This window comes from Triticum aestivum, chromosome 5D, assembly GCF_018294505.1.
Source record: "Triticum aestivum cultivar Chinese Spring chromosome 5D, IWGSC CS RefSeq v2.1, whole genome shotgun sequence".
Classification (NCBI taxonomy): Eukaryota; Viridiplantae; Streptophyta; class Magnoliopsida; order Poales; family Poaceae; genus Triticum; species Triticum aestivum.
The window spans coordinates 487251555-487266523 of NC_057808.1; the positions used below are offsets into that span (position 1 = coordinate 487251555).

Here is a 14969-nt window from a genome sequence, read left to right on the forward strand (position 1 = left end):
AAAAATAACATGCCAACATACAAGTGTAGAATTCATCAGAAGCATAGAACATTTATTGGATTTATTGCATGGGTAGCATGATTGATTGTCCAAACCCTCCCCTTACATGTAACAGCTGAGGCAAATGACAAGACACTTCAGAGCAAACACATTACGAAGATAGGAGGGGATTGACCACATGACCGATGAATAGAACCACACCGGAAGTGTCTTCCCGGATAAGGAAGAGGAAAGGGTGATCCACGATGAAATCCAAGACCGAGGGCGGCGGTGCTTGTCGCAGGACTACTTTAGCAATAGTTGTTGCTGCAGCCTCAGTTCCTGTTTCATTCACTTCGACAAATGCTTTGTGAAAAATGGATGAGATGTAGAGGTTCTGTGCCATTGGGGAATCCACCATCTCCGAAAGATCTGCTTCAGCACCGAATGGAAGTTGCAGACCCAAACCTTTGAGCAAATCAGATGCTTCAATTCCCAAGGATATCTTGAACTTGGGGAGCTTGAATTGCCTGAGTGCAACCTTCTGCCTTGGGATATGCTGCTCCAGGAACTCTGGTTCGGCACTCAACTTTTCTGCCAAGCTCCAGAGACCACTTAGTGCTTCTGGGAGAAGGATGTACATGGAGAACTGCCTCTTGTCCCCACCTTGCTTGTAAGGAAGCTTAAGCACCTTCAAGCCATCAGAAGAAGAAATGTATTGTTCTTCTGAGCTGTACATGAATGGTGTTTGAATTGAGCTCCCATCAAGAAGGTAGAAGTCGTCGCTTTGTGTTGCACGTGGATCAAACTGATCTGTCCAAGCTCCTTTGAAATAAAGGGCATTGCCAAGAACAAGTCTAGTGGTATTGTCAATAGATCCGGCGGGGAGAATATCTTTGATGAGACCGGTTGTGACTTTCTCTACCCATGAGTTCACTTGAGCAGTAACTTCCGCGGCCTAGACCAAGTCAAAATAAAGAAAGGTCAATTATGTTATGTGAATACATTGAAAGTACTATTGTGTCACCAATGTTTTAAAAAAAATCCTCTCAAAGTATTAAATATTATACTTGTGCTGAGAATACAAAGCAGAATACTAAGGTTTTTGCAAAGCATTTGTATATGTAGTAAGGTTTCACACACATAGTAAAATCATGACATACAACGACGGATGACAGAAAAGAATCATATGTGCATACGAAAATGATTAAATGGTCATCACAACATCTCGAAGCAATATTATGCAATACCTACGGGAGTTCAGCACATACAGATTGGTTATACATATTCCTATACGTACGCTACTCTAAGTACAACAAGCAACATGCCAGCACAACGATGAATGTTACCAAAGTATCGTAAATTTACGTAAACAACAACTAAAATTCAATAATTAAGTTGGACAAAAATGACAAGGGATTAATAAGTACTCCATGCATATTACAAGTTTGAGCTAGACAAAAATAAATTGTACAAGCAGCCTAAACGGTTTAAAGTATGATATATTAAGTCGAACCTATTTTATTTTACCCAACCAACCGAAATACTATATGTATGTACCTATAGAAAGTTGTAAATTGTTCTAAAACATCTAGTGTTAAAAACAGTGGTACAGAAATACCCACTAAATTTCAATGGAAAAGGACTGTAACAAATTTTGGAGGCTTAGTTAAATGTCAACATAAACACAGTACCTCTATATTACATCAGCACAAAACAAGCACTTTGAGAGAAACAATGGCATGCCATACTTCAGCCTCAACATAATTATGCCATAGATAACGGACAAATTCTTTTACTCTGTATTTGTTTGCTGGTAAAAACCTTGCCGTCATTTTGAGAAGGAGCAAGACAAGGAAGGGGGATCACCTTAGTTTGGAAGTCCACGGACTGGGCCTCGGCCTTGTACTTGCACACTGCGAGCTCCTGGAAGGATGGCTTGAGCTGCAGCGACGCGTCCACGAAGACGCCGTTGGCGAAGGCGACGCGCGGGCCGCCGATGTTGGACGCGTCGGCGAGGACGAACTGCACCACCTGCTCGGCGAGTGCGTGGAGTCCCTCAACCTCGCCTTCCCCCAGTGTAGCGGCGAGTTGGTTGCGGGTGGCGCCCCCCGCGCCAGCGGTGATGAGGCTTAGCGCGACATGGAGGGAGACTGGAGAGAATGCGGCATTGTTGACAGTAGACTCGGGGTTGGATGAGATAGCGGAGGCGAGGCGGAAGGCAAAGCGGGTCTGGTGCGCAATGGAGAGGCGAACGTCAGTGGCGAGGGTGGTTGCCATGGCTAGGATGGAGGTTCGTTGGGCTTTTGTTAGAGTTGAGAAAAAAAGGGATGAATGGGAAGTGTTGTTTTCATGGGTGAATTGTGGCTATTTAACAGGAGCCACATGCAAAGGTTCGAAGCATCTGCGTCATAAAGCAAGATAAGTGGTTTGTTGTCTCTTGTTTAATTAGTCATCGTTGTGTCATTTCGTATATATGTAAGAAACCTGAGCTTATCCTTTCTCAAGTTAGTGTGGCGCTTTCGGTCTGATCTTCCCGTACGTCTGAGTTCTGTAGAACATCGGATTTGTGGGAGATCACTACGCGCCTCGTAACCTTTTAACTGATCGTTTTAGAAGCATTGATCGTTTTCTTAAAATCACACAACTGATTAGCAATACTGAATTCCAAGCTTGAGATAGCGGTGCCAACCTGTAAAGTTGTAACTAGTAAAGAAGATGTGCATGGCATAGCATAATTAGGATTTGCGCCACACAGCTGGTTCGTAGTACTAAATTCCAAGCTTGAGATAGCTATACCCGTGTGTAAAGTCCTAACTAGAAAAGAGGATTTGCACAATATTGCATGACAAAGCCTAATTGGGATTTGCATGACTTGCCGTGGGGTGTGGGCTTAACTTGTCGTCAAATTAATGTTTATGATCCAACGGACGACACTGCTGTATATCCAACGCTATCCCTAGAAGATGACAAAACTGATAATACGTGCTTTTCATCACTTTTGCTAGTTACCCTAGAACATTTGATTTATGTGGAGTTTGCTACACGCCTTTGTTGGGGAACACAGTAATTTCAAAAACAATTCCTACAATCACACAAGATCTATCTACACTACTAGGGAAAACCCTAGCAGTAGCGCGGGAATAATGCCTATCAGTAGCGCTGGGTACGGCGCTACTAGTAAGGCGCTACAGCTAAAGGTTAGCAGTAGCGTCTGTTAATCCACGCTACTGCTATATCGACTTAGTAGTAGCGCTTTCACTAAAGAGCGCTACTGGTAATTAATAGTAGCGCTTTTCTCAGCCCGCGCTACTACTATTATTTCGTATTTCACTTTTATTTCATGTTATATTCATACACCTTTATACAAGTTTTTGTACAACAGCAATTTAGAGATTGTTTTTACATCATAATGAATTATTACATCATAGGATGAAAGAACCGTGGACTAGTTTCAAGTGGATGGACATACACTTGAAACTAATCCGCGGTTCTTTCACCCATAATATAGTAAAAATCATCATCATCATATCATTAACAACTTATCATCATAATACATCATTGTCATATAAAACCTCCTCATGATCATCGTTTTCATCAATGAGACATCACATAGCAAGTTGGTCACTAGTCATAATCACAACTACTCCTCATCATCAACTCTAACACATTGTACCACATAATAAACATGTTGTACCTCATAGGACCTACTACATTCTCTTAGGACCTACTATATTCTCTAAGGTAAAATAGCAAAAAACAAGATAGCCCCTGACTCTTCATTATGGAGAATGGAGATTATCCTGTCTCTAATTCTTGCCTTTTGCTTAATGTTGCTTCCAAGAACCTCCTTACGACTGTCCAAACATTTTTTTTCATTCTTTGATTAGCATGTGTTCACCGGTTTTAGAAATCCGATATGCACAGGTGAGATCCGTAGGATGACTTGGCTGTATGTTCAGAACATCAAGGCGACTATTCTGATACATCAGATGAGGCACACAATCCATCGGGATTTTCTGTTGAAAAATATAGTAATAACTTCGTAGTTAGCAATGATGTACTAGTTTTAGAAGTATGCAAAAGATGCACGGATGTCGTAATAGTAAAAAATCTTACCAGGGTATCTCCATAGAAGTTACCGTGGTTCAACACGTGCACTAGTGGCACGTATTCACCATAATTTGGAGGAGTTCGATAATAGGTATTGTAATTCTCAAGATCAATACAAAATGCGATCAGATGATTTTTTTCCTTATAAGTTAATTCGGAGCCATCGGTGTAGTGAGTTTTGTCTAACATCTTCCGCACATTCTTTGAAGAATGAAAATAAGCTGTCAATGGAAATAAGCTGTCAACTATTTTGAAATAAACAATATAAATTAGTTAATAACTATGTTTGAGAAACTCACATAGCGGTAGAATCGGAAGCATATCAACAAGGACCCAAATGTCCATATTGTCTTGCTCGATGTCAGGATCACCAAGATCCATGGTGATAATCATATCCTCATAAAAACCATACATTTTGTAAAGTGCTTCCCAATTTTGGCAACCAAAATGGGTTACGCTCTGAGAATTGTACATATTTACTTCAAAATCCATATCATGATGGGTCCTTAGGTGTATTTTCTTTGTTTCAAAATTTTCATGGTCTTCAAAATCCATCCTCTCCAAGACATAGCGTTCTCCAAGACATAGCGTCTTGCATGGCATGAGATAAGCTAGTCGAATTGTAAAAGATGAAAATTAGACGTTGAAATAGTTGAAGTCGTGCTTAATTACCAAAAAAACACTTGTCGTCGCTGCGTACCGTTTCAACATCGAAGGTCTCCTTGAGCTTAATGCTGAAGCGCCGATCTTCGTCCAGGTGAGGCCTGTCGCACAGACCTCGATCGTCGTGGCACCAGCTGCACTCCCCCGGGAGACTTTCGTCGTCCGAGTACGACATTTCCTACGTTCATAATTCAAAGATTAAAATTTTACAATTAAATATATGTACTAAAAAAACCTAAATTAGATCATTATTATTCATCACGGGTTGACTATCGGTCTGTCAAAATGTCGTTTAATTATTTTTCGAGAAAATCCAGGCCACTCGATATTTCCTACATATTCTAGCACAAGTCATGCTAGAATTCACGGAAAAATTCGGCATGACCTTTGCTAAAAAGGACATATCGAGCGCCTGAAATTTGCCGGAACGGAAATTAATCAACACTCCGGCAAAACATAGGCCACTCGGAGGTGTAACCTGAACATGACCGACCACTTGGGCAACCAGATATCCTATTGGAGCAACACAAGTACATGTTTTTATCTACATCATATCTTATAGGACTCATATTGACATGGAGATTTGGCTGGTCTCACCTCGAGGTCGGAGGGGGTCCGTGACGGGGACGACGGCGGGGATGATGGAGGGGCTCCTTGATTTCTGCAAAACAAAAACCCTATAAGTTATCACTAATACATCCCGAATAATTGCTTAAACTAAAAAAATAACAACAAATATGACATGTTCAACTAGTTCTATTAATTCAACTAGTTCTTACTAAATATAAACTTACTATAAATAGAAAAAAACTAGTTCTTTCTAAAAATAAAGTAGTTCAACTAGTTATATTAATTTTCTTACTAAAAATACATTAGTTCTATTAATTCAACTAGTTTATTAATTTACTTACTAAACTGGTTCAACTAAAACTAAACTAGTTCAACTAGTTTATTAATTTACTTACTAATTATTTTAAACACTTACTAAAAACAGTAAAAAAACTACATTATACAATAGTAAAAAACATCTACTATTAACCATACTGCCCTAGTTAACTAGTACCATCACTACTACTAATTAACATCTACTACTACTAAAAAACATCTACTAACTAAGCAGAGAGGGGGGGTGGGGGAGGGGTGGGGGGCTTACAGAGAGGGGAGAGACGGTGGCGGGGAGGTGCTCGGCGACGGAGGTAGGGGCGGCGAGGGCGGGCTCGGGATCGGGAGGCGGCGGTCCTGGGCGGGCTCGGGCGGCGGCGGTGAGGTCGAGGGCGGCGACGGTGAGGTTGAGGGCGGCCTCGGGCTGCGGCGGTGAGGGCAGGCTTGGGCTCGGGCGGCGGCGACAGAGGAGTAGGGAAACAGGGGGAAAAGAGGACTTAGCAAAATTTTGAGCCCGCGAGTGGTTAAGTCGAACTAGCAGTAGCGCTCTTAAGGAAATGCGCTATAGCTAATTTAGCTATAGCGCATTTTAGAAAAAAACGCTACTGCTAAAGGAAGCAGTTATTTCTTTTGTTTATCCCAATATCAGTAGCGCTTTGTCCTGGAAAAACGCTATAAGTCTAAGCATGTAAAAACATCAAAAATATACATTGGTCATCATTGATCTTTTTTTATAGAATCTAAATAGTCAACATGAATCTTCACCGTACCTGTATAGGCACAGGCGAAGATTCATATTGCAGCCACAAATCCTACACATAGTTCAATGAAGACCAAGTGCTCGAGATAGTTTGAGAAGTAACATATTTAAGGTGGTAAACACCTTGTTCGCTTAGCAGTATGGGACTAAACTTAATTAGTTGCGGTGATACTTAGCACCAGCGAGTTTTGAAGAAAAACGCTGCTACTGAGTACTTTAGCAGTAGCGCGTCCAGGAGAAGGGCACTACTACTATATCTATCCTGGAGGCAACGCCGTGGCAATTATAGTAGTAGCGCTTGTTTCACCTAGAGCGCTACTGCTATCGGGATGTTAGTAGCGCGGTTTCCTGGAGCTCGCTACTGCTAATTAGCAGTAGCGTTTGTTTTTAAACCATGCTGCTGCGGTTTTCCCTAGTAGTGGTAGGAGATGCATAGCAACGAGAGGGGAGAGTGTGTCCACGTACCCTCGTAGACCGAAAGCGGAAGCGTTTAGTAACGCGGTTGATGTAGTCGAACGTCTTCGCGATCCAACCGATCCAAGCACCGAACGTACGGCACCTCCGCGTTCAGCACACGTTCAGCTCGATGACGTCCCTTGAGCTCTTGATCCAGTTGAGGCTGAGGGAGAGTTCCGTTAGCACGATGGCGTGGTGACGGTGATGATGAAGTTACCGGCGCAGGGCTTCGCCTAAGCAGTACGACGATATGACCAAGGTGTGTAACTGTGGAGGGGGCACCGCACACGGCTAAGACAAAATATTGAGTGCCTTTGGGGTGCTCCCCTCCCCCGTATATAAAGGAGGGAGGGAGGAGGCGGACGGCCTAGGGGCGCGCCAAGCATAGGGAGTCCTACTAGGACTCCCAAGTCCTAGTAGGATTCCCTTTCCTATTCAGAGTAGGAGAGAAGGAAAGAGAGAGGAAGAGGGAGAAGGAAAGGGGGGCCGCGCCCCCACCCCTTGTCCAATTCGGTTTGGGCAGGGGAGGCGCGTGCCACCTCTTGGCCCTTCTCCCCTCTCTCCACTAAAGCCCAATAAGGCCCATTACTTCTCCCGGCGAATTCCCGTAACTCCCCGATACTCCGAAAAATACCCGAATCACTCGGAACCTTTCTGATGTCCGAATATAGCCTTCCAATATATGAATCTTTACCTCTCGACCATTTCAAGAATCCTCGTCATGTCCGTGATCTCATCCGGGACTCCGAACAAACTTCGGTCATTAAATCACATAACTCATAATACAAATCGTCATCGAACGTTAAGCGTGCGGACCCTACGGGTTCGAGAACTATGTAGACATGACCGAGACACATCTCTGGTCAATAACCAACAGCGCAACCTGGATGCTCATATTGGCTCCTACATATTCTACGAAGATCTTTATCGGTCAAACCGCATAACAACATACGTTGTTCCCTTTGTCATCGGTATGTTACTTGCCCGAGATTCGATCGTTGGTATCCTTATACCTAGTTCAATCTCATTACTGGCAAGTCTCTTTACTCATTCCGTAATGCATCATCCCGTAACTAACTCATTAGTCACATTGCTTGCAAGGCTTATAGTGATGTGCATTACCGAGAGGGCCCAGAGATACCTCTCCGATTCACGGAGTGACAAATCCTAATCTTGATCTATGCCAACCCAACAAACACCTTCGGAGACACCTGTAGAGCATCTTTATAATCACCCAGTTATGTTGTGACGTTTGATAGCACACAAGATGTTCCTCCGGTATTCGGGAGTTGCATAATCTCATAGTTAGAGGAACATGTATAAGTCATGAAGAAAGCAATAGCAATATATAAAACTAAACGATCATCTATGCTAAGCTAACGGATGGGTCTTGTCCATCACATCATTCTCCTAATGGTGTGACCTCGTTCATCAAATGACAACACATGTCTATGGTCAGGAGACTTAACCATGTTTGATTAACGAGCTAGTCTAGTAGAGGCATATTAGGGACACTTTGTTTTGTCTATGTATTCACACATGTATCAAGTTTCCGGTTAATACAATTCTAGCATGAATAATAAGCATTTATCATGATATAAGGAAATAAAATAATTACTTTATTATTGCCTCTAGGGCATATTTCCTTCAGTCTCCCACTTGTACTAGAGTCAATAATCTAGTTCACATCGCCATGTGATTTAACACCAATAGTTCACATCACCATGTGATTAACACCCATAGTTTACATCGCCATGTGACCAACACTCAAAGGGTTTACTAGAGTCAATAATCTAGTTCACGTCGCTATGTGATTAACACCCAAGAGCACTAAGGTGTGATCATGTTTTGCTTGTGAGATAAATTTAGTCAACGGATCTGCCACATTCAGAGCTGTATGTATTTTGCGAATTTCTATGTTTACAATGCTCTGCACGAAGCTACTCTAGCTAATTGCTCCCACTTTCAATATGTATCTAGATCGAGACTCAGAGTCATCTAGATCGGTGTCAAAGCTTGCATCGACGTAGCTCTTTACGACGAACTCTTTATCTCCTCCATAACCGAGAAACATATCCTTATTCCACTAAGGATAATTTTGACCGCTGTCCAGTGATCCACTCCTGGATCACTATTGTACCCTCTTGCCAAACTTATGGCGGGGTACACAATAGGTCTGGTACATAGCATACCATACTTTATAGAACCTATGACTGAGGCATAGGGAATGACTTTCATTATCTTTCTATTTTCTATCGTGGTCGGGTTTTGAGTCTTACTCAACTTCACACCTTGCAACACAGGCAAGAACTCCTTCTTTGACTGTTCTATTTTGAACTACAAAATCTTGTGAAGGTATATATTCATTGAAAAATCTTATCAAGCGTCTTGATCTATCTCTATAGATCTAGATGCTCAATATTTAAGCAGCTTCACCGAGGTCTTTCTTTGAAAAACTCCTTTCAAACACTCCTTTATGCTTTCCAGAAAATTCTACATCATTTCCGATCAACAATATGTCATTCACGTATACTTATCAGAAAGGCTGTAGTGCTCCCACTCACTTTCTTGTAAATACAGACTTCACCACAAGTCTGTATAAAACCATATGCTTTGATCACACTATCAAAGCGTATATTCCAACTCTGAGAGGCTTGCACTAGTCCATAAATGGATCGCTGGAGCTTGCACACTTTTTTAGCACCTTTAGGATCGACAAAACCTTCTGGTTGCATCATATACAACTCTTCTTTGAGATATCCATTAAGGAATGCACTTTTGACATCCATCTGCCAAATTTCATAAAATGCGGCAATTGCTAACATGATTCGGACAGACTCTAAGCATCGATATGAGTGAGAAAATCTCATCATAGTCAACACCTTGAACTTGTCGAAAACCTTTTGCGACAATTCGAGCTTTGTAGATAGTAACACTACTATCAGCCTCCGACTTCCTCTTGAAGATCCATTTATTCTCAATGGCTCACCGATCATCGGGCAAGTCAATCAAAGTCCATACTTTGTTCTCATACATGGATCCCATCTCAGATTTCATGGCCTCAAACCATTTCGTGGAATCTGGGCTCATCATCGCTTCCTCATAGTTCGTAGGTTTGTCATGGTCTAGTAACATGATTCCCAGAATAGGATTACCGTACCACTCTGGTGCGGAACATATTCTGTTTGACCTACGAGGTTCGGTAGTAATTAACTTGATCTGAAGTTTCATGATCATCATCATTAGCTTCCTCACTAATTAGTGTAGGAATCATAGGAACTAGTTTATGTGAAGAACTACTTTCCAATTCAGGAGCAGGTACAATTACCTCATCAAGTTCTACTTTCCTCCAACTCACTTCTTTCGATAGAAACTCCTTTTCTAGAAAGGATCCATTCTTAGCAACGAATATCTTGCCTCCAGATCTGTGATAGAAGGTGGACCCAATAGTCTCCTTTGGGTATCCTATGAAGACACATTTCTCCGATTTGGGTTCGAGCTTATCAGGTTGAAGCTATTTCACATAAGCATCACAACCCCAAACTTTAAGAAACGACAGCTTAGGTTTCTTGCCAAACCACAGTTCATTTGGTGTCGTCTAAACGGATTTAGATGGTGCCCTATTTAACGTGAATGCAACTATCTCTAATGCATAACCCCAAAACGATAGTGGTAAATCGGTAAGAGACATCATAGATCGCACTATATCTAATAAAGTACGGTTACGACGTTCAGACACACCATTATGCTGTGGTGTTCCAGGCAGCGTGAGTTGCCAAACTATTCCACATTGTTTCAAATGAAGACCAAACTCGTAACTCAAATATTCGTCTCCGCGATCAGATCATAGAAACTTTATTTCTTGTTACGATGATTTTCCACTTCACTCTGAAATTCTCTCAACTTTTCAAATGTTTCAGACTTATGTTTCATCAAGTAGATATACCCATATATGCTCAAATCATCTGTGAAGGTCAGAAAATAACGATACCCGCCACGAGCCTCAATATTCATCGGACCGCATACATCAGTATGTATTATTTCCAATAAGTCAGTTGCTCGCTCCATTGTTCCGGAGAACGGAGTCTTAGTCATCTTGCCCATGAGGCATGGTTCGCAAGCATCAAGTGATTCATAATCAAGTGATTCCAAAAGTCCATCAGCAAGGAGTTTCTTCACGTGCTTTACACCAATATGACCTAAACGGCAGTGCCTCATCTAAGTTGCACTATCATTATTAACTTTGCATCTTTTGGCTTCAATATTATGAATATGTGTATCACTACGATCGAGATTCAATAAACCATTTATATTGAGTGTATGACCATAGAAGGTTTTATTCATGTAAATAGAACAACAATTATTCTTTGACTTAAATGAATAATCGTATTGCAATAAACATGATCCAATCATATTCATGCTCAACGCAAACAGCAAATAACATTTATTTTAGGTTCAACATTAATCCCGAAGGTAAAGGGAGTGTGTGATGGTGATCTTATCATCCTTGGAATTACTTCCAACTCACATCATCACCTCGCCCTCAACCAGTCTCTGTTTATTTTGTAACTCTCATTTCGAGTTACTACTCTTAGCAACTGAACCAGTATCAAATACCGAGGGGTTGCTATAAACCCTAGTAAAGTAAAGTACACATCAATAACATGTATATCAAATATACCTTTGTTCACTTTGCCATCCTTCTTATCCGCCAAGTATCTAGGGCAGTTCCACTTCCAGTGACCATTTCCTTTGCAGTAGAAGCACTCAGTTCAGGCTTGGGTCTAGCTTTGGGCTTCTTCATGGGAGTGGCAACTTGCTTGCCATTCTTCTTGAAGTTCCCTTTCTTTCCCTTGCCCTTTTACTTGAAACTAGTGGTCTTGTCAACCATCAACACTTGATGCTTTTCTTGATTTCTACCTTCGCTGATTTCAGCATCACGAAGAGCTCGGGAATCGTTTTCGTCATCCCTTGCATATTATAGTTCATCTCGAAGTTCCAGTAACTTGGTGACAGTGGCTAGAGAACTTTGTCAATCACTATCTTATCTGGAAGATTAACTCCCACTTGATTCAAGCGATTGTAGTACTCAGACATTCTGAGCACATGCTCACTGGTTGAGCTATTCTCCTCCATTTTGTAGGCAAAGTACTTGTCAGAGGTCTCATACCTCTCGACTCGGGCATGAGTCTGAAATACCAATTCCAGCTCTTGGAACATCTCATATGCGCCATGGTGCTCAAAACGTTTTTGAAATCCCGGTTCTAAGCCATAAAGCATGGTGCACTAAACTATCAAGTAGTCATCATACCGAGCTTTGTCAAACGTTCATAACGTCTGCATCTTCTCCTGCAATAGGTCCGTCACCTAGCGGTGCATCAAGGACATAATTCTTCTGTGCAGCAATGAGGATAATCCTCAGATCATGGAGCTAGTCCGCATCATTGCTACTAACGTCTTTCAACTTACTTTTCTCTAGGAACATATCATAAATAAAATGGGGAAGCTATACGCGAGCAATTGATCTACAACATAGATATGCAAATACTATCAGGACTAAGTTCATGATAAATTTAAGTTTAATTAATCATATTACTTAAGAACTCCCACTTAGATAGACATCCCTCTAGTCATCTAAATGATCACGTGATCCATATCAACTAAAGCATGTCCGATCATCACGTGAGATGGAGTAGCTTTCAATGGTGAACATCACTATGTTGATCATATCTACTGTATGATTCACGCTCGACCTTTCGGTCTCAGTGTTCCGAGGCCATATCTGCATATGCTAGGCTCGTCAAGTTTAACCCTTGTATTCTGCGTGTGTAAAACTAGCTTGGACCCGTTGTCGGTGTCAAAACCGGCGGATCTCGGGTAGGGGGTCCCGAACTATGCGTCTAAGGATGATGGTAACAGGAGACGGGGGACACAATGTTTACCCAGGTTCGGGCCCTCTCTATGGAGGTAATACCCTACTTCCTGCTTGATTGATCTTGATGAATATGAGTATTACAAGAGTTGATCTACCACGTGATCGTAGTGGCTAAACCCTAAAGGTCTAGCATGTATGACTATGGTTGTCCTTCTCCTCCGGACTAAGTCCTCCGGTTTATATAGACACCGGGAGGATCTAGGGTTACACAAAGGTCGGTTACAGAGAAAGGAATCTACATATTTGATCGCCAAGCTTGCCTTCCACGCCAAGGAGAGTCCCATCCGGACACGGGTAGAGTCTTCAGTCTTTGTATCTTCACAGCCCATCAGTCCGGCCCACGACTAACAGGCCGGATGCTCGAGGACCCCTTAGTCCAGGACTCCCTCAGTAGCCCCTGAACCAGGCTTCAATGACGAGGTGTCCGGCGCGCAGATTGTCTTTGACATTGCAAGGCGGGTTCTCCCTTCCGAACACTCCAAGATAGTCTTCGGCTGCAACGAACGTGTCCAGATCTGCAACACAAGTACCATACACATAGCCGTAGAGAGTATAATATTTCACGAGTCCAATCCGGCGACAACTTTTTGTAACGTGACATCACACTTGCCCGGTCATTATTTCGGACCGTTTCCTGTCCCACCGTTCCACGTTTCGAGGCATGGTTTTTATTGGCACGTCTTGTCGAGGCAGAGATCGTGTCCCCTTATTGCGGGATTCTCATCAATACGGGCGTGGGTAATCCAACCGTTCCATTGGAAAGATTCCTTAAGGATAGGCAGGCTTTCAGGCTCAGGAGGAGGCGTTCGATACTCGTTGCCTTTATAAAGGAACCAAGGGCCGTTTTTATTTACGCCAAACCTCTCCTCAGCCTTCCCAACCTCGAGTTCTAGCACCCAAGGTTCGACTTCATTGCTTCAAGCTTCCCAGTCATGTCCGGACCCAGCCCGCAGGGCCGATGGGTGGCTTCCTCTGTTACCGAGGAGGACATTGCAAAGCTTCGGGCGGCCAGTACCTGACCGCGGAGATTCCCCACAGGCTTCCTGCTCAAGGACAGGTTATTCCGACTCCCAGATCCGGCGAGAGGGTCGTATTCATCTCTCACTTCCTTCGAGGGCTAGGGTTCGCTCTTCACCCCTTTGTCCGGGGCTCATGTTTTATTACGGACTAGATTTTCACGATCTAGCCCCAGACTCTTTCCTCCATGTCTTGGCGTTTATCATTACGTGTGAGGCCTTCCTCCGAATTCCCCCACACTTTGGCTTATGGCTCAAGACCTTTAGTGTGATGCCGACGGTGGTTGATGGGAAACAAATGGAGTGCAGCGGTGCTGCAGTAAGTAAGCTTACCAATACTTACTGGCCAAAAGGCTCCTTCACCGAAACTTCCAACCAATGGCAGCGGGAGTGGTTTTACATCACAGAACCCCGCGGTACCAAGTGGACAGCTACACCCGCGTCCCGTTCTGGCCCTCCATTACAGCTTGCATCATGGATCAATAAGGGGCCGGACTAGGGATCAGCTGATGAAGTGCAGACTCTTCAGAGCCGCATCCGAACCCTCCTTGAGAGGGACATCAATCTTGTCAACGTGATTCAAGTAATGCTAATCCGCCGAACCCTGCCATGCCAGCGTAGGCCTCTCCGCATGTGGGAGTTTAATCCGGAAGGGCCATGAACCCTCCAACACTTCTTCGGAACCACGCACCAAGGAATGTGGAAATTGTTTTTTGGGAAACGAAAACAGTGGCCGGACACCACCGAGGACCTTGGCCTCGACAGCAACCATCCAGATACCTCGGTAAGTGCTCAACTTTCAAACACTTTGTAGTTAGGTATACATTACTAAACAGACTATCTTCCTCCAGGGCTGGATAAAGAAAGCGGAGCGTATTAGGTGTTCGACCCCCCTTCCCGAAGACTCGGTGGATCCCGTACTAACGAGGATGCTGGCCCTGGCGCCGTACCAGGTGCCTGCGAAGGAAGACAAGGCGGAGAGCGGGAAGGCCAAAGGTGGCCTCTCTTCCGAGGGTACATCAGACACCGCGTCCGGGAGATAAAGATTCCCCCGCCCGAAGGCCAAAGTGAAGGAGAAGCCAATATTCCTTCTCCCCATGGTAAGAAAAGGGCCGCCTCCGAAGGTTGGGAGGAAACGGCTCCTAAGCGAGGCAAGATGCCCCCG

At 43.3% G+C, this 14969-nt stretch overlaps 1 protein-coding gene across 1 annotated transcript; it reads right to left on the bottom strand.

Annotated features, from left to right (window-relative positions):
• Positions 1–31: 31 nt before the first annotated feature.
• Positions 32–2322, bottom strand: LOC543382 (serpin-Z2B-like). Its single transcript, NM_001405790.1, has 2 exons — positions 1849–2322; positions 32–937 (listed from the first exon to the last, which is right to left on the bottom strand). The coding sequence occupies exons 1-2, from the start codon at positions 2257–2259 to the stop codon at positions 152–154; spliced, it is 1197 nt and encodes a 398-aa protein (NP_001392719.1). The 5' UTR covers positions 2260–2322; the 3' UTR covers positions 32–151.
• Between the last annotated feature and the right edge of the window lie 12647 nt (positions 2323–14969).

Bases quoted from the DNA above. Each gene is read 5' to 3' on its own strand.
- LOC543382 (NM_001405790.1), bottom strand. From the start codon at position 2,259: ATGGCAACCACCCTCGCCACTGACGTTCGCCTCTCCATTGCGCACCAG. The intron at 938-1,848 runs GTGATCCCCCTT...GACTTGGTCTAG, and splicing joins CCGTGGACTTCCAAACTAAG to GCCGCGGAAGTTACTGCTCA.